Source organism: Ochotona curzoniae, unplaced genomic scaffold (assembly GCF_017591425.1).
Source record: "Ochotona curzoniae isolate NIBS_2020 unplaced genomic scaffold, NIBS_Ocur_1.0 contig_3350, whole genome shotgun sequence".
Classification (NCBI taxonomy): Eukaryota; Metazoa; Chordata; class Mammalia; order Lagomorpha; family Ochotonidae; genus Ochotona; species Ochotona curzoniae.
The window spans coordinates 264,588-283,508 of NW_024465827.1; the positions used below are offsets into that span (position 1 = coordinate 264,588).

The 18,921-nt window shown below is 45.0% G+C and overlaps 3 protein-coding genes across 3 annotated transcripts; 2 read left to right on the plus strand and 1 right to left on the minus strand.

Annotated features, from left to right (window-relative positions):
* The first annotated feature begins 5,896 nt into the window (after positions 1-5,896).
* Positions 5,897-6,835, plus strand: LOC121156338 (olfactory receptor 10C1). Its single transcript, XM_040979963.1, has one exon. The coding sequence runs from the start codon at positions 5,897-5,899 to the stop codon at positions 6,833-6,835; it is 939 nt and encodes a 312-aa protein (XP_040835897.1).
* Positions 6,836-12,970: 6,135 nt separating this feature from the next.
* Positions 12,971-16,879, plus strand: LOC121156339 (putative olfactory receptor 2I1). Its single transcript, XM_040979964.1, has 2 exons — positions 12,971-12,976; positions 15,938-16,879. Exons 1-2 carry the CDS (start codon positions 12,971-12,973, stop codon positions 16,877-16,879), a joined length of 948 nt encoding a protein of 315 aa, XP_040835898.1.
* Positions 16,880-17,909: 1,030 nt separating this feature from the next.
* UBD (ubiquitin D) lies at positions 17,910-18,398 on the minus strand. Its single transcript, XM_040979946.1, has one exon. The coding sequence runs from the start codon at positions 18,396-18,398 to the stop codon at positions 17,910-17,912; it is 489 nt and encodes a 162-aa protein (XP_040835880.1).
* Positions 18,399-18,921: the final 523 nt, after the last annotated feature.

Consider the following 18,921-nt stretch of genomic DNA (forward strand, 5'->3'; position numbering starts at 1 on the left):
TATTTTGCTCTCCAATTTTTTATTCATTTACTTTTGAATAGACAAAAATTCTATGAAGTAATTATGCAAGAACACACCGTGTACTGGTGGTGTCTTAGCCTAGATGTCCATCAGTAGATGAAGACAATAAGGAACTGCGCTATATACACACAATGGGACAGCATGCAGTCATCAGAAAGAATGAAATCCTGACATTTGCTACTAAATGAATGAGATCAGAGATTTTGTTTTGTGAAGTAGGCCAGACACGGAAAGATAAACACCTTATGTTCTCACTCATGTGTGAAAGCTTTGATTTAAACTTAGAATGCTGATGACTACAGTCTGAGAATGTCATGGGAGCGGGAGTGCAGAGAAACGTTGGATAACACATTTCAAACAGAAGCAGCAAGTTGGCAGCTCCACAGCCTAGTGGGGTGACCATCAATGTAATATACAACACTGTACAAAGAACTGAGGCGGTGCTGGCACTGCAGCCTATCAGGCAAAGCTGCAGCCTGCAATATAGCATCCCACGCTGGAATTCCTGCTTGAGTCCTGGCTGCTCTACTCCCTACCCAGCTCCCTGCTAATGTCATGGGAAAGCAGGACAGCATCAGCCAAGTGCCTGGACCATGCTCCCAATGTGGGAGACCTGGGAGAAGCTCCTGGCTCCTGGCTTTGGACCAGCCCAGCTCCAGGCACTGCAGCCATTTTGGGAATGAACCAGTACATGGAAACCTCTGTATTTGTTTCTCTTCTTCTAACCCTTCCTCTAAATAAATAAATAAATCTTTTTTTAAAAGCAAACAGATAAACAAACAAACAACAAATATGAAAGAAAGACTGGTAGGCTCCTATAACAGCCCAAACAGTAGCAAGTGGCAACAGCAAGTCCAGGTATTCTGAAACATTTTTGGAACACACCCATAACTTGGCCTTTGCCATGACATTGGGCTCTTGGAAAGTCCCAAAGGGGAGTGAGAGCTCATCACGTGAAAGCATCACACTCTGGGATGAGATCTTGCTTTTCCTTGTCCAACAGCTCACACAGTAAGCTGATTGTTTCAAACTGGCTTGTGCATGCAGACGGGATGTAGTGCTTACTGATCGATAGTTTAAAGTTCTCAATGCTTAAACTGATTTGGGTGTTTGTGTTTCATGCCACTTCAGCTGATCGGGCACTTTGCATTATGCACTAGTGTAAGCTTGGTTGATTGAATAATCTGTATATATGTGCCAGTACTCTCTTAGTTGGTTGGATAATCATTGCTTAAAAACTTCTTCAAAACCTCTGAACATGGCTGGTTGGGGCTATTCCCCTCTTCCAAGTTCAATGAAACTCAACAGTCCTCTAGCCTCATTTCTGAAATGGATTTGGTCAACTTGCAACACCTGCAAACACGGGAAAAGGATAAGGAGTTCCAAAGACCAGCTGCCTGACTTGATTACTTTGTATTGTGTTATGTTAAAGTGTCACGCTATACTCCCTAACATTGTACAAGAATTGCATGTTGATCAAAACTTTTCGACAAAAAAAGCAACAGTGTTGGTATAGTGATATGAATACAAAATCAAAAATAAACAAATAGATAAATAGCTTGATTTATTTCATTTCCACCTTCTGATGTCCTTTGGAGTTTTCATTTGTGATTAAACTTGAATTTGTGAAACAGTGTGAATTGTGAGGTATGATGTATTATGTTTTATAAGTTTAAATTAGAGCTTGTATGTAGACATTCTAATTGAGTAATACTGAATCATAGACCATATGCTAGGCCTCCGATGTAGAAGTTAAGTTGAAATTTATTCAACAATTCCTTTGGGTCTCTATTAAATTGAAATAATTACAACAGACCAAAATGCAGATCCAAGTCTTCCCCCCTCAAAAAATATACTAATATGATTTTCTCTTTAAAAATAAAGGTTTCTTTATTTGTGTAAAAGGCAGAGAGACAGATTACAGAATAAATAAAGAGAAAGATCATCCACTCACTGATTCACTTCCCAAATGGCCACGAAGGCAAGGGCTGGGACAGGCCAGAGACCCAGAACTTCATCTGTGTCTCTCACATGAACGGCAGAAACTCAGGTACCGGGGCCACCACTGTGCCTTCCCAGTGCTTTAGCAGGAAGCTCGATTGAGAGTGAAGCAGCTGGGACTCAACAGGTATTCCAGCATGAGATGCTGATGCTGTCAAAAACAGCGGCTTAACTTGTGCCACAGCACAGGTATAATAAAATATTAAACATCTTTCCACTTTTTATTTTGTTATTGTTTGCTATGAATATGTATTCAAAGCTTAAAGACTGTCTCAATGCCCTCACTTCCTTTCATTGTTATTCATTTGAACTCATGATTGTGACCGAAAGACACAAAAAGGAGCTGTAAAGTTGATCCATTGTGGTCAAATATGGCAGCAACATCATCAGTTAGCTCAGTCAACTGTGCACCTCAACTTCCTCATTTGAAAATGGAGCTCCAGCATCAGTGCTGCCACAGCGGTCAACCTGGACGCCTGCATTCCACCTCAGAGGGCCGGAGTTCAAACCCCACCTGAGCTTCAGATCCAGCCTCCAGCCTCTGCACACCCTGGAAGGCAGCAGGCGCTGGCTCAAATGCCCCGGGTCCCTGCCACTCTTGTGAGAGAGCCAAGGGGAGCGCTAGACTCCTGCCGTTGGCCTGGCCTGGCAAAGAATAAATCAGCAAATAAAAAGAAGATCTCTCTCTCCTATTCTCTCCCTCTCTCTCTCTCTCTCTGCCTTTCAAATAAATATAAAACCAATGGTAATTACCTATATTCCTGAAAACTGATGACAACACCTATAAAGTTCATCATTCTGTCACATGGAATCATTCAAATGGTCACTACAATCAGAGCTTTAGTTTGAAATTAACTAGTGAAAAGTCATCAAAAAAGTTTTGAAAGAAGAGCATGTAAGTTCAGTCGAAAGGAAAACATGACAAAAAATGACAACGCGCTGCAGGCTTGAGAGGCAGATGCAGCTCATTGCTGCCATCGTGTGGTAGAAAGGCCGCAGTACTTCAGCTTCGTGAAGGAATGTGCCAGAATCTGCTTTGTTAGGTTTTATTTTTAACTTGTCGCATTTTTGCACAGAGAAAAGAAAAATTAAATAATCAAGATAGAACTTGCTTTAATTCATTCCAATAGAAAATTCTAAAGCTAATATGCACATAATAACTACTAACCCTGGGAAGGCAAAAAAAAAAAAAATTAGAGTTCACCATATATACTCATGTAGCTCTTTTTAATTCCACAAACATTATTATAAATGAACAAATGATTTTCCAGAATTAAGAATATTGGGTAGCTAATGTTAACTGAGCATGCACGTTGGGTTCTTTTTTTAAGATTATTTATTTATACGGTAGGCTTGGTGGAATAGCAAGCTAGTCCTACATCTGCAGAACCATCATCCCATATAAATCCTGGTTCAAGTCACAGCTGGTCCAGCTCTCTGCCTGTGGACTGGGGAAGCAGCAAAGGGTAACCCAAATCTTGGAACCTGCCTCCAAGTGGGAAACCCAGAATAAGCCCCTGGCTCCTGCCTTCAGTCCAGCCCAGCTCTGACCATTGTGACCATTTAGGGAGTGAACCAGCAGATGAAAGATGTCTTTCTCTCCTCCTCTCTCACTCTTTCAAATAAAAAAATAATAATAATAAATCTTTTGTATAAAAAGATTAGTTATTTACTTAAAGGGGAGTAGCAGAGAGAGAGAGAGAGGGAGTGACAGAGAAAAACCATTCTTCCACCTGCTTACTCCATAAATAACTACAAGGGCCCAGATGAAGCCAGGAGCCAGGCACTCTATCAGGGTCTCCTACGTGAGTGCTGGTGGCCGAGCACTGTGCCATCTTCCCAGCAGCATTGGGAGGGAACTCAATGGGAAGTGGAGCAGCCAGGATTCACCCAGGTCTTAATGCCACAGGCAGTGGCTTTTCACCTGCAACCCAGCAACACTGACCCATCAGCCTGCGTTTGTGACAAATGCCTAGAATTTCTCTGTGAGGCAGGTCCTTAATTTACAGTTGAGTTTCAGTAACTGATTTTGGATTCCTGAGGACTTTTTGGATCTGAGGAAAGCTACTATAGATGATTACAAAAGCTTTAAAATGTACACCACAGCTGAAATTCCATCTTTTTTTTTTTTTTGAGCTGCTGGTATTTCCATACAATTTAATATACTTCAAATTGAATCTAAAAAAGAGGTAAATATGAGGGAACTAGAAGTGATTTCATAGAAGGTTTGGTATAAATAAACCTACAGCGTCTCGATTTATGAACCAATAAGTGGGTTTGTTGTTTAAACAGGTTGGGTTGGAAGTTTTTTGTGGTAATGGTTGCTACATGTCTTGACAGCCTTATCTGGAAATACTGGCTTTATTATAGCCAATAAAATGTGTTAGAACACAGAAGAAGCAAATCAAATAATAAATTCAAACGATGGGGATTTTAAAAAGGGTCTTGTATAATAAATTAAAATTCAAAGTAAGAAAAACTAAATTTTTTTAGAAGAAAACAATATTTTTAAATTTATTGAGTTCCAAACTACATTTAATTTTCATTTCTAAACTTTGTTCTATTAAGAATAATTAAAATATGTAATTACTTATGAATAGTTACCAAGGAAATTAATTACTTAATTATGTAAATATCATAAGATAGGCAAAATTACATTATTATCTTTAACAGATAATAATGTTAAAGATATTATCTCTAACAGATGTACTGGGATAGCTACGACAATGGAAACAAGAGCATCACAAGAAAGGACAAATCAAAGCATTGCACCTGCTGCATTGTGAGCTAAAGGAAACCAGTGAGCCCAGACATTTTCTCCAAACTACTCCTGAAGGTCCTCTGATGCTTTTTGTGATGGAGTAAACAATCTCCAAAATAGCAGGTTAATTGTTGAGGTGAAGGGTTCTCCCCATTGGAGAGACGAACACGCTGGGGGTCTGTGGTCTTCAGAGACCTGGAAGAGATATCAGACAGGGTACCTCTCTCCCTTCCTCCCCGGCGGGAGCCACGGGGAGAGGAAGGCGCCAACAGGCAGGTGCTCCAAGGCAGGTGAGCCACTGCTGACTTCTCTAAGAGAAGGAAGCTCTTCAGACACAAGCTGCTGGAAAAGACACCCAAGGTGGCCTGGACCACGGTTCCGGCAGCCGTACAAGGAGGCTCGCGTTTCTGTTACACGTTTTCCTTCGCTTCTGCTTTGAGACGGAGTTTATCCACCGAAATGCGTCTTCGGGTGTGTGTGTTTCAAAGTACTTTGACTTTCCTGATTATTGCTAGATGCTTGTATGGATTTACAGTCATTGATATCTTTGTAAACTTAGATAAACCGGGCACCTCAGAATAATGTTTTCTGTGCTTGAGTTCAGAAATGTAATGCATTAGCCAGTGTGTAGATCTGTGTATGTGTGTGTGGTTTGGGGTTTGACTCTGTTATGAGGCAAGAAGATGTGGTCTGAGAGGCCGCTCTTGTCACCTCCCTTCCAAATGTTTCCTAAAACTAGAGCGCTCCTCGTTGTTCTAACGAAACCGAGTTGTTTAAAGGAGAGCATCACTGGGACACTTTTCTTCTCCCTTCTCCGGTGGTAAGATGGTGGCGAGAGCTGGATAGATCCGAAGCAAGAGTCCAACAAGGACCACCAAAAACAAAGAGGGGAAAAACTGAGCCGCAGAGGGGACAGGAGCTTGGGGTGTTCTGTGGACAGGCAGGGGCGATCCGGTGAGGCTGGGGGACAAGCCCTCCCTCGGGGCACCTTGGCACCGGCGATCCGGTGAGGCTGGGGGACAAGCCCTCCCTCGGGGCACCTTGGCACCTTGGCCGGGTTCCCCCCGGGTGGCTTGGACCTCGCTGGTCTCAGGCTCCGATCTCAGGTCCAGGATGGGGACCAACTCATCTACAGTGACCGAGTTCGTCCTCGTGGGCTTCTCGCGCCTGCCCGGGCTGCAGGGCGCACTCTTCTCGCTCTTTCTGGCCGTCTACCTGCTCACGGTGACCGGCAACCTGCTCATCGTGGCGCTGGTGTCTGCCGACGCCGCCCTGCAGTCGCCCATGTACTTCTTCCTGCGGGTCCTGTCGGCGCTGGAGATCTGCTACACGTCGGTCACGGTGCCCCTGCTGCTCCACCATCTCCTCACGGGCCGGCGCCGCATCCCTCGCTCCGGCTGCGCCCTGCAGATGTTCTTCTTCCTCTTCTTCGGGGCCACCGAGTGCTGCTTGCTGGCGGCCATGGCCTACGATCGCTACGCCGCCATCTGCGATCCGCTCCGCTACCCGGTGCTGCTGAGCCGCCGCGTGTGTCTGCGGCTGGCGGGCTCCGCTTGGGCCTGCGGGGCCATGGTGGGGCTGGGCCACACTTCCTTCATCTTCTCCTTGCCCTTCTGCGGTCCCAATGCCGTCCCTCACTTCTTCTGCGAGATCCAGCCGGTCCTGCAGCTGGTGTGCGGGGACACGTCGCTCAATGAGTTGCAGATCATCCTGGCGGCCGCCCTCATCATCCTCTGCCCCTTCGGACTCATCCTGAGCTCCTACGGGCGTATCCTGGCCACCATCTTCCGGATCCCATCCTCCGCAGGGCGTCGCAAGGCCTTCTCCACCTGCTCCTCCCACCTGCTCGTCGTTTCCCTCTTCTATGGCACAGCCATCTTTATCTACATCCGCCCGAAGGCCAGCTATGACCCCACCACTGACCCTCTGCTGTCCCTCTTCTATGCCGTGGTCACTCCCATCCTCAACCCTATCATCTACAGCTTGCGGAACGCTGATGTCAAGGCTGCCCTGAAGAGAACTCTCCAGAAAATGAAACCTTCAGATTTTTGACAAGGGAGCGCTATTGGCTGGCTGTTGGGAAAGTTTCCCGGTTGGACCCAAGTCACCAAGGGTCAGAGGGAGAGGAAGCCCGGGCTGACCAGGAGGAGGAATTGACCCTGAAGGCTTCCTGGAGCCAAACGCCCTACTCAGGACTCAACAGCACACACATGCTGTTCTGCTGTCTGTTGCAAGAAACCAGAAACTCAGGCTGGAGAAATAATTTTGGCAAGCAGGGCAAATGGTCAGTTAAAGGGGAAAGTTACAAACTATCATTTCCCACCAGCCTGCCACAGTCAGAGTGTTCACCCACAGTAATGGACTTGAACTCATCTGACAGCTGTGCTATCTAGATGATGCTGTTTCCTAGGCAGTGCTACTGTTCAGCCCAGGTGGTTGTACCCTAGCTGACTGTACTGCCAGGGGAAAGATACCTGCAGAAGTCAGGAGGGGCCAAAGATGCACCCAGAAAGGTGAGTTGTTATGGAAAGCGGGACATAGTAAGTGAGATTCCTGGTATCAGACAGACTTCAAGTTCTAATTCCCCCACAAGAGAATGCTGTAGGCTCTGAGCTTCCATGTCCTTATCCACGCTATTGGAGTAACAAGTACATTCCATTTCTTTTGAGTTTTTCACAGGATTCAGATTTGCATATCACCAAACTTAGCGTCTAGCACAAACTAATGAATCAAGAAATGTTTTTATTGGTGGGTAAGGTCAGCAGAGAAAATAACACCCAGCTCACATTGAATGCTTTTTCTGAAGGAAATGTCAGTAGTGTTAGAGACGAAAAAAGGGGGAAGGGAGGTAGAAGATGAGATTCCACAGGACGCTGTTATAGGAAACTGTCTCCCAGCACACACAAAACCCAAGGGATCCGGATGCTAAAGAACAAAAAGCAATGGCATGCAGAGTCAGTGAGTGACCTGAACAACAGATACATGAGAGCAGCTTGGAGGGTTCATCCCAGACCTCGAATCCACAGTTTTAATTGCTTCCAATATTGTATTTTTAATTACACTAGCATCCATTGAGGCTACTCTATGCGCAGTTCTCCACTGGGTGTTATCATAGACACCGTGCAAGCACCATGGTGATTTTGTGGAGAGTGCTTGCTTCTGGTCGGAGAGAAAAAAACATTCATCCCCACAGCCCCTTCAGAGAATGATGTGAAGAAAGAAAACATGCAAAACACTACAGTGAAGAGATGTAAGTGGCTACTCCCCCATCCCACCTCCCAAAGGGGCATAATGGCTTTCCCTGTGCTAATTTTATTAATAAGCAAAATCTCAAAGCCATTGCTTTTCAATTCTCAAAACTTCATTATAGAAGAACACTATTCAGGAAGGGCTAAAGGGTTTTTCCTCTAAGAATCTAAACTACTGGGGGGCCCATAGTGTGGGTTAAGCTGCCTGCTGCAATGCCAGCATAGATTACGGGCACTGGTTTGGGTCCCAGCTGCTCTACTTCTGATACAGTTCCTTTTAATGCACGTGTAAATGCAGCAGACGATGGCACAGCTGTTTGGGCCTCAGCATCCAAGTGGCAAACCTGGCTCCTGGCTTTGGCCTGGTTTGGGCCTGGCCATTGTGGTCATTTGAGGATAAGTGACCTTTCTCTCTCTCCTTCTCTCTCTCTCTCTCTCTCTCTGTTTCTCCTTCCCTCCATCCCTTCCTTTTCCAAATCAGTAAAATAAATCTTCTTTTTTAAAGATGTGTTTATTTATTTTTATTGGAAAGTCAGATATACAGAGAGAAGGAGAGACAAAGAGGAAGATCTTCCATCCACTGATTCACTCCCCAAGTGTCCACAATGGCTGGAGCTGAGCCAATCCAAAGCCAGGAGCCTCTTTCAGATCTCCCACGAGGGTGCAGAAGGCTTTGGGCCATCTTCTACTACTTTCCTTGGCCACAAGCAGAGAGCTGGGTAGGAAATGGGTTGCTGGGACATGAACCAGTGACCATATACGATCCCAGCTTGTGCAAGGTGATTTTAGCCACGAGGCTACCACTTTGGGCCCAAATTTTTCTCTAACAAAAAAAATTGTAAAATCTTATCCCCGAAGCTACAGCAAAGCGACAGAGACCTGTCAGTTTAGAAGGCATTCTATATTTTCCACTTCCTACTTAGTCCACTTACCTCCCCGTTATCCACAGAACTGTTTCTGTTAAGGACTGCTCTGGCATTGTGCCACTGGCTTACACTAAGGAAGGTGGCAAGAAGCAACGTCATAAAAGTCTCAGGAGGAAAATTTCTCTCATATTTCAGTGATAGGAATACCTGTGCTTTTCATGTCACGTAAGCAAAACTTTTCTCACAGTTCTGTGGAAACAAATTGCCATGGAACAAAGTGTACATGTTCGTTGTACAGCCTGATAAGCATACCTGCCCTAGAGGGCATCAACATAACCAGGCAGTGAGTAAGCGTCTCCTGGAAGACCTCTCATGCCCCACTGGGCTCCCCTCCTTCCATCCCTCCCTGCATTTCTCATTCCCAAACAACCCGTGATCTACTTTCCATCCTTATCATTTTCTTCTTCCAGAGTTTCACATAAATGGAACCATAATTTATATACTCTTGTTGGTCTGATTTCTTTCATTCCACATAATTATTTTGAGAGTCACCATGTTATGGTGTATGCAACAGTTGACTTATTTTAATCTCTGGGAGATTTGGCACTGTATGGATACACCACAAATTGCCTATTTGTTTACCTGCCCAGAGAAGCATAAGTATTTCCAGCCTGTGTGCAAACAAACAAAGCTTCTGTGCGTACTTGTGTATATTTTTTAAAGATTTATTTTTATTGCAAAGTCAGATATAGAGAGAGAGGAGAAGAGAGAGAGAGGAAGATCTTTCATCCAATGGTTCACTCCCCAAGTGACAGCAATGGCCAATACTGTGCCAATCCTAAGCAGGAGCCAGGAACTTCCTCCAGGTCTCCCACACAGGTGCAGGGTCCCAAAGCTTTGGGCCATCCTCGACTGCTTTCCCAGGCCACAAGCAGGGAGCTGGATGGGAAGCAGAGCTGCCGGGATTAGAACCGGCACCCATATGGGATCCTTATGCTTTCAAGGTGAGGACTTTAGCTGCTAAGCCACTGCACTGGGCCATCGTCCACTCTTTTGTCCAGTCTTTTACATATCTAGACAAACTTTCTGGTCTTTCCTCAAATTTGTAGTTTTCCTCTATCAAATAGTATTCTGTTTTCTAGCTAATAAATGTACTCATCTTTTTAAAAACACTTATTTATTTTTATTTGAAAGGCAGATTTTATAGAGAAAGGAGAGACAGAGAGAGAGGTCTTCCATCTTCTGGTTTACTCCTTCATGGCTGCAGTGGCTGAAGCTGAGCATGAGCTTTATTTGTTCCCCAGGTAGTTTCAAGGGTTCAAAAAAATTGGGCCACCCTCCACTGATTTCCCAGGCTAAAAACAGGGAGCTGGACAGGAATCAGTAGCCAACACACGAACCAGCACCCATATGGGCTGCTGGCACCACAGGTGGCAGATTTTAGTGTACAATGCCACAGTGCTGGTCCCATGATTTTATTCCTTATTTCACTGAAAAAAAAAAAGAGGCTTAAAGAAATTATGGGAGAATTTCTATAAGCTCTCATCAACCCATCTGCCCTCCTACTTACATCTGCGTTCATACACTAACTTTTGTTGCAATACTGCTAGCACTGTGCTAATTGTGTGTGTCTGAGGACAAGCCATTGGTCTGCTGCATTCCATCCATTTCCACTTAGCCAAGGCATGACCCCAGCATGACATTTTTCTGCTTTCAATCTCTTTTGAATTGACTCCATAAGGCTTTACCATTGAAATTGTTTTTAACAAATATTGTAAATGATCTCTGCTTTGCCACAGTCAGTACTCAGCTTTCAATTCCCATGTTAGCCAGGCCAACTGGATTCTGCTTATCCCACCTTTTATGTAGTCAGTGAAACCTACCGTATACTATTCTCTTGCTGTATTCTATCCATACCTCTGCTGTGTTACATGCAATGCAAAGTCTTGGGACCCTGTACCTGTGTAGGAGACCCCAGGAGGTTCCTGGCCCCTGGCTTAGGATCGGCACAGCACCGGCCATTGTGCTCACTTAGGGAGTGAATTATTGGATGGAAGATTTTCCTCTCTGTCTCTCCTCCTCTCTGTATATCTGACTTTGTAATAAAAATAAATAAATCTTTAAAGAGAGAGAGAGAATAGATATGGACGAGGGCAGCCTAATACAGTGCTTGCAGACCCTGCCTTGTGGGGTTTAGTAGTCATGAAGGTAAAATGAAGCCTCTCGGCATGGTGCTGGATCTTTCTCCAGTCTATCAGTTCAACAAATATACAAAACAACCAGGATTATAGTTGAGTTTAAGTAAGAGCAATTTAGCCAAGTGAGTGTAATAAAATGAAGCAGAGAGTGTGCACAGGACTGACTGTAATGGTTGTGCCAAGCTAGATAAGAAAGTGAAAGCACAGAGGAAATGAAGAACAGCAACACATCTCCAGACCTCTGACTGGAAGGAAATGACTAGAGATAGCGTGGATACAGTCTACAGGATACCAAATTCACCAAAGTATATGACAGGACTTGGTCGTGAGTCCCGAGCAAGAGCCTTTAAATAATGCCTGCAACATCAGAATCCCTATGGGAACCACTTCATGTCTTGGCTGTTTATGTCTCAGTTCTTGTCTCCACTTCTTATCCAGCTTCCTGCTAATGCACTTGGGAAAGCAAGAAGATGGCCCAAGCACACGGCCTCTACCTCCACCTCGGAGACTAAGAAGGAGTTTAGGGCTCCTGGCTTCTGCCTGTCTCACCTCTGGCTGTTGCAGCCATTTGGGAAGAGAATCAGCAGACGGAAGATCTCTCTCTTTTCTTGTCTGGGTCTTTCCCCTCTCTGTAGCTCGGCCTTTGAAATAAATTTTAAAATATATTTATTAAAGGATCTTCAAAGAATTAGAAGAAATAAAAGGGATGAAGAGAGAGATGATACAAAAAAGGGATGGTCAGCAAAAGCGAATGACGTCATTCGGAACTGCTTTCAAGAATGACAACAGGGGCCCGGCGCGGTGGCGCAAGTGGTTAAGTCCTCGCCTTGCACGCCCGGGATCCCATATGGGCGCCTGTTCTAATCCCGGCAGCCCCGCTTCCCTTCCAGCTCCCTGCCTGTGGCCCGGGAAAGCAGTCGAGGACGGCCCAAAGCTTTGGGACCCTGCACCCACGTGGGAGACCCGGAAGAGGCTCCTGGCTTCGGATCAGCATAGTATCGGCCTGTTGCGGCTCACTTGGGGAGTGAATCATCGGATGGAAGATCTTCCTCTCTGTCTCTCCTCTCTGTATATCCGCCTTTCCAATAAAAAATAATAAAAATAAATCTTTAAAAAAAAAAAAAAAAGAATGACAACAGCAAATCTGCACCTCCGCCAAAACAAATATTTTCTTGCAAATTTGCAGGTAATCATCCTGAGACTCACTGAGGTCAAATGGCCAATTTAAAGTTGTTCAACCAAAGAATGAAATTCCAGTGGAAATGTGGATGAGAGGGCCTATCCTGTGGCCACCCTCCACACACCTCAGGGACACACACGACACTTCACACTCCACACTCCCCCTTGGGGGACTCCTCTCTGGACACATCCATACAAGGTTCTAATTATGGGAGTGGGACATGGATTCCCCAGAGCTCCAGTCTGTCCTCTAAATAGCAGAAGAAGACAATTCCCCAGTCTCCACTCCAGCAAGAGGACTCATCAACATAGCCCTTCCTTCTCTCCAAGTGCGAGGAAGGTATTGTTTTGCTGCCTCCAAGGCTCAAGTCCTTGCCTTGACTCTGAACATCACAAAACCTTCCGGCCACAGATGTCTCTGCTTAGGCCTAGATCCCAGTGTTTCCGAAACTTAAAACACCTCCTTGCGCAAGCATTCTACTGAGAGTAAGATGGTACCTACCACCTCACTTCTTCTGGGACCCCTGACTCTGATGTAATGCACCCATTTCACCAATTTCAGGAATCAGTAGAATCACGCAACTGAGTCTTCTAATAATCTCTCCCTTCTGCCATCTCAAACCTAGGAAATCCAGAGCAGGAGCAAGGAGCCAACTGATCACCTGGATATCTAAGGTCTAACTATTAATATCAGACATGAAGGTGAGTTTGTTCCTAGTGTTGTCAATGAAAAACTGGTTTTATAACTGAGGAGCACATTCTAGAATCTCAAGTAAGGTTTGCAAATATAGAAGATAAAATATTTACAAAGGATATACACTCTGGGTAAGTGAGAATATGATGGGGTGATTGTGCAGGTGCACACATGTGCCTGAGCTGTATGTTGGGGACTTGTTCATATGTTCAGTGTGTTTTATATGTGCAGTTTATCAGTGCATGCCTATTGCCTTGGTTTAGAGGGATGGTTTAGGGCTTGCCTAGCTGACCTGCTGTTCATTGTCACTGAAGAATCTGACATTTTATAACTGAGCTTCTCAAGCAATCACTGGATTATAAACATAAAGTTCACCTTTTTATTACTCATGTCCAATGTAATTTCAAATTATCTAGAAATTGACTTCCTTTCACTTTCTTTGCCCATGGTATTTTTCAAATAGATAAACTGTTTTCTAACTACAAGTCAGACTTTAGACATGTCTGGTGCAACACAGCCTTGTTTATAAAACGGGAGGGTGGGGCAAGGACCTTGAGCTTGATCAGATTAGAGTAAAACTCCCGTTAAGCATTTACAATGTGACCCAAGACAAATTACTGAATTCAAATTAAACTCCTGTCCTGCTTCATGAAATAAGATTGTTGTCTAATTTTGAGGTGAGTAAAGATCAGAGCTGATATATGAAAAGGAATATGAATGTTTACACCAGTTCTGACACCAAACAGAGGAGAAATTCTTTTAAATAGAAGTGTTTTCTGTTTTGGGAAAAGAGGGAAATAGGTAGCACTCACTGAGCACTTACTGTGTGCCAGGAAGTGCTGTGTATTTAGCCCTCTTCACCTACTTCTGTCTTCTTGTGAGAAAACTGGTGTACACACAAGCTCGGCAGTATGTCCAAACTGGCCGGCAAGCCCCAGAGCAGACACAAAACCAGGAGGTCTCTCTCCCCCACACTGATTCGGAATCACATGGTAAGATTTGTTCTTCCCAATGAGAACCAACTTAGAGAAGCATATAGACAAAATATTTATTGCACAAAAGGGCTTTTCTCTCCCTAAGGACTAAAAACGTAGGGATTCTAATTTACAAATCCAAAACAATGAACAATATTTCAGATAAGGTATCCACATAATAGTACCAGTCAGAAAACATGCAGTAGAAACTCTTCTATGAAACTTACATATCACACCCATCAGCATGGCTTCTGAAGCATTAGGATATTTGTTCAACACCATTCAAGGATCAAAAAGACCATGAAGCATGGTGTCCCCTTCATTCCCTCTCATTTCCTTGAGAAATATTTGCTATTGAAGCCAGAGGAAACATAGATCATCTAGTCCCAAGCTTTTGACTTAAACACGAAAACCAAAATGAGGCAAAGGGACGTGAATTGATTTATCCATATCAATTGACAGCTGTGCTAGGTAGAACTATTTCTGATTTCTGGTTTACCAGAGAGTGTTTACTCCGTCACACAGCTAAGTCTTTAAGCATGCATTTGCATGCACTTGCTGACCACAATCATTGCATTGGACCCTACATCGCCAAGCACATGCACATGCGAATCAGCCTCTGATCACATCAGAGCAGCAGTCAATCGGCAGCAGTACGATGAATGTGTTTTTTAAAAGGGGCAGACGCTGGTGAATGACTGTCCCAGCTCTGTTCCTGACTCCAGCTTCCTGCTAGAGTACACCTGGAAGAAAGCAGTAATGGTTCCAGTACTGGAGTCTCTGACATTTATGTGGAAGACCCAAACAGAGATCCAGGTGCCTGGCTTCAGCTGTTGCAGGTATTTGGGGAATAAGCCAACAGATGGAGTATCTCTGTGTGTCTCTGTCTCTCCAGCTCTGCCTTTCTGCCTTTCAAGTAAGATTTTTTTTTTAAATTTCTGAATAAACTGAGGCACAATAACTACTTAAAGTTTTTGTCAAGATTTAGTTATTTTTATTTGAAGGTCAGAGTTACCAGCTCAGTTTAAAGTTTATTGGAGGAAACAGCAATTCACGTTGCAGGCAGCTACAAACTAGAAATGGTTTAGGAGTTCAATGTTTGGCCGGTTAGAAAGTAACCTTGCTTAGCTAGTTATGTAACTTTGTTCATTGGCTGCTTCTGACTGAGCTTAAGTCCTAGCTTCCTGTAGACAGGCATTTGCTGGGCATAGGTCAAGTTTTGCTTTTGTTTACAAGGTTGAAATCACTCAGGAGACTTGATTGGCTTTGTCTGTCCCGGGACTTTTCTGAGCCAGTCACTAATTAAGCAGCTGGGCTGATCAAAGCAGAGTATCTGAAAGAAAGGAGGCTATAAGCGGATCTACCAAGACGGGTCAGCCAGCCTTTGGGGATCGCCCTGATGTTTAAGCACTGTAGATTTTCAAAGAGGGGAAGAAGCTTAGAGGGAAGTTAGTCTTCAAAGATAGCTCAAGTGCTGTCCTGGAGAGAGCTATTGGAGCTTTTCTTTGGCTCCTAAGAAGTACAAACAGAACCAGGGAGCCGGTTGAAGGAGCATGGATTGGGAAATCAGGCCAGAGTTCTCCTATAGGGTCACTGACAGCTCAAGTAACTTTTCCCTGTGCCTCGGGTCGATCCTACATAAAAATGAAAGTTTTGTCTCCCTCATAGGAGCTTATACATCTGAAGGTATCTTCCAAAAGCCCGTGGTAAATGCATAGGGCGAAAAAAAAAATGCACAGATTTCAAGCATTTTTGCACCAAGAGAAATCCCATTTATAAATTCCATTTCGCAGAAAGTTTTTGAAGTGTTCCAGTACCAAAGAACGCTAACAGGTGACTTATCAAATTAAGTCTTCAAATCTGTCAGTGAGACCACAGTGGATAAATTAACAATGCACTGTTTCTAGCCACGCCCCTCCATCGCCCCCCAGTGTCTTCTCACATTCTGCTGTTCTCAGTCACTTTGCAAACATTCTGGCAGTTTCCCTCCTTTAGGGCAACCATAGCACAGAACAGCACTTTCTCCTGCTGGGTTTCTCCGACTGGCCCTCGCTGCAGCAGATCCTCTTCGTCCTCATCCTCCTCTGCTATCTCCTGACTCTGGCGGGCAATTCGGCGCTGGTGCTGCTGGCCGTGCGCGACCCGCGCCTGCATACGCCCATGTACTACTTCCTCTGTCACCTGGCCCTAGTGGACGCAGGCTTCACGACAAGCGTGGTGCCGCCGCTGCTGGTCAACTTGCAAGGTCCACCGCTCTGGCTGCCGCGCGGCGGCTGCATGGCCCAGCTGTACGCCTCGCTGGCTCTGGGTTCAACAGAATGCGTCCTCCTGGCCGTGATGGCGCTGGACCGCGCGGCCGCCGTGTGCCACCCGTTACGATACCCCGCACTGGCTTCCCCGCGCCTCTGCAGTGCGCTGGCAGGCGCCTCGTGGCTGGGAGGCCTCACCAACTCTGCCGCGCAGACGGCTCTCCTGGCTGCCCGGCCGCTCTGTGCGCCCCACCGGCTGGATCACTTCATCTGCGAGCTGCCCGCGCTGCTCCAGCTGGCCTGCGGAGGCGCCCGAGAAAACGTGGAGCGCCAGATGTTTGCCGCGCGCGTGGTCATCCTGCTGGTGCCGTCCACCGTCATCCTGGCCTCGTATGGGGCGGTGGGCCGCGCTGTGTGGGCTATGCGCTCCGGAGGAGGCCGAAGGAAGGCGGTGGGCACCTGTGGCTCCCACCTGACCGCCGTCTGCCTGTTTTATGGTTCCGCCATCTACACCTACCTGCAGCCCACGCACAGCTACAACCAGGGGCGGGGCAAGTTCGTTTCTCTCTTCTACACGGTGGTCACGCCCGCCCTTAATCCACTTATCTACACACTCAGGAATAAGGAGGTGAAGGGGGCCGCGAGGAGGCTCCTGGGGAGCCTGGGGAGAGGGCGCACCCGACAGTGAGAGGAGTTGGGAGCCTGGAAGAATTGTACAGGGCACAAGGAAAGAAACGCCCATTGGCTGGTCTGTCCACTCAGCCCTCGTACTGTTTGATTATTTACTTAATAGGAATACAAAATTTGTCTTCAGGGAGTCCAAGATTGTTGGAGGAGATGACTTCCTCGCACCAGATTATGTTTGGATTCTTGAGGGACAATCCCATGTTTACTGGTTTAAGCAGAGAGAAACGGCCCTCCGACTTTTCTCTAAGCTCATCAGGAAAGGCAACATGACTTGAGGGACAGCTTCCTTATCCTCAGACTGGGCAACAGCAACCACCTTTCAGGAAGTCCATTCCTTTGGGAGGAACACCCACCCACAAGGGGCTCATTAGAGACATCAGATCTCTAGGTCCCTATGAAAGATACCTTTCCATGGCCACCACCATTCAGCGAAAGAACAGTTGGAGCTAAATGTGTGACACAGAGGGTAAGAGGGGACATGATCCCAGATTTCGTTTTATACCAACAGCTTATAAGAGGGGAAAAAGGCAAAAGACAGTTGTTTAATTGAATTTCTGAATAGTTTATTAATCAGATTAGTATCAGTAATTAATTCATTTCATAATGTGATTCTCTATATAGAAAAATTCAATTTGGGTGACATTATGGATGAAGCCATGGGTTTAATATAGAAACACAGAAATGAATAGAACATGAAACCCAACCTAAAATTTGCTATCTGGTTACAAAGGGAAAGAAATTGGCATTTTTCTATAAATCAGAATGGATCAAAATTTCAAGCTAACTTTTGAATATTCTTTCTAGGTTGTGTTAAAAATGCATTTCCTATCCTCAGTAATACATTAGAAATGATCCAGACACTGTCAGCTATGTCAGACCGAAGAGTTCCAGGGTTGGAAATTACGCTTTATCCTACCCACCTAACCCCAAATCTTACTCTATTTCATTCTCTTTCATTTTGGGAAGTCTTCAGAATATATGGCTAAGGAAAAAAAAATCTGTTATTTCTGGTACCACTTCATCCCAAGTGGTCACCCTCCAATGCAAGAAGTTGTCATAAAGAATACAGAGCCCTTTTTAATTTGATAATCTGCCATGGTCTTCCCAGCTTCCAGCTTCTTTCCATTGCAAGTCACATTCTGGGACTCAGGAGTCACCCCAGTCAGGTTCTTGATCATTTCCTTCACCTGGACCACAGAGTTGGACCTTCGCACCTGCAGCTGGTACTTCTGCCCCTGATCTCGTGAATCCACCAGGGCCAAGGGAAGCTCTTCATCGTCACTGGGCTTCACCACTCTCAGGGTCAGGTGGATGGTGGTCTCCTTGTCGATGCCGTAAGATGACAGCCTCCTCTGGGGCTCTAGAGTCTTGGAGCCCAGAAGAAGAACTTGGTCCGGCACACAAACTTTGGTCTTAGCACGGACATGCTCGTTGATCTTCCTCACTCTGTCATATTTCTTGGCCTCAAAAGTCATTAATTCTTGGTTATAATTGACGCTCACCTGGGCAATGAAAGCCATAGAGAGAGAAAGAGTCAGTTGTCTGAAAGGCCTGTCACTCATGATTCTCCGATACATGGATTTCAAGCACGTCTGCACCAAAATACTTTTATCTTTTCATTTTTTTTTTCTGATGACCTTTCTGATTTACTGTTGTACCCCTGGCTTTCCCAGATCAATTGTTCTTACCCTTCCACAGTCTTTCTCGTATTTTGGCTTATCTCGAGCAATTCACATCCTTTCCTTTTTTGTAATTTTTCTTCCAAAATTCCAAAGTTGTAGCGCAAGCAAGAATATTAGTCTCATTACCTTGTTACCATAAATTTTGTCTAGCTCACGACATATTCATGATTTACCACTTTAATTACCTCTCCTGTCCAGATAATACTTGTCAAATTTCAAAAAGTAAATTCAACCACAAGGTTTCAAAAGTTTTATATAATATTCTAAAAACAACCTACCAAGAATTTTCAAGACTGTGCAACTCCATAGGATAGTTAAGATTTCTGGCCATACAACACCCTCCATGACTATCTTACAAGAA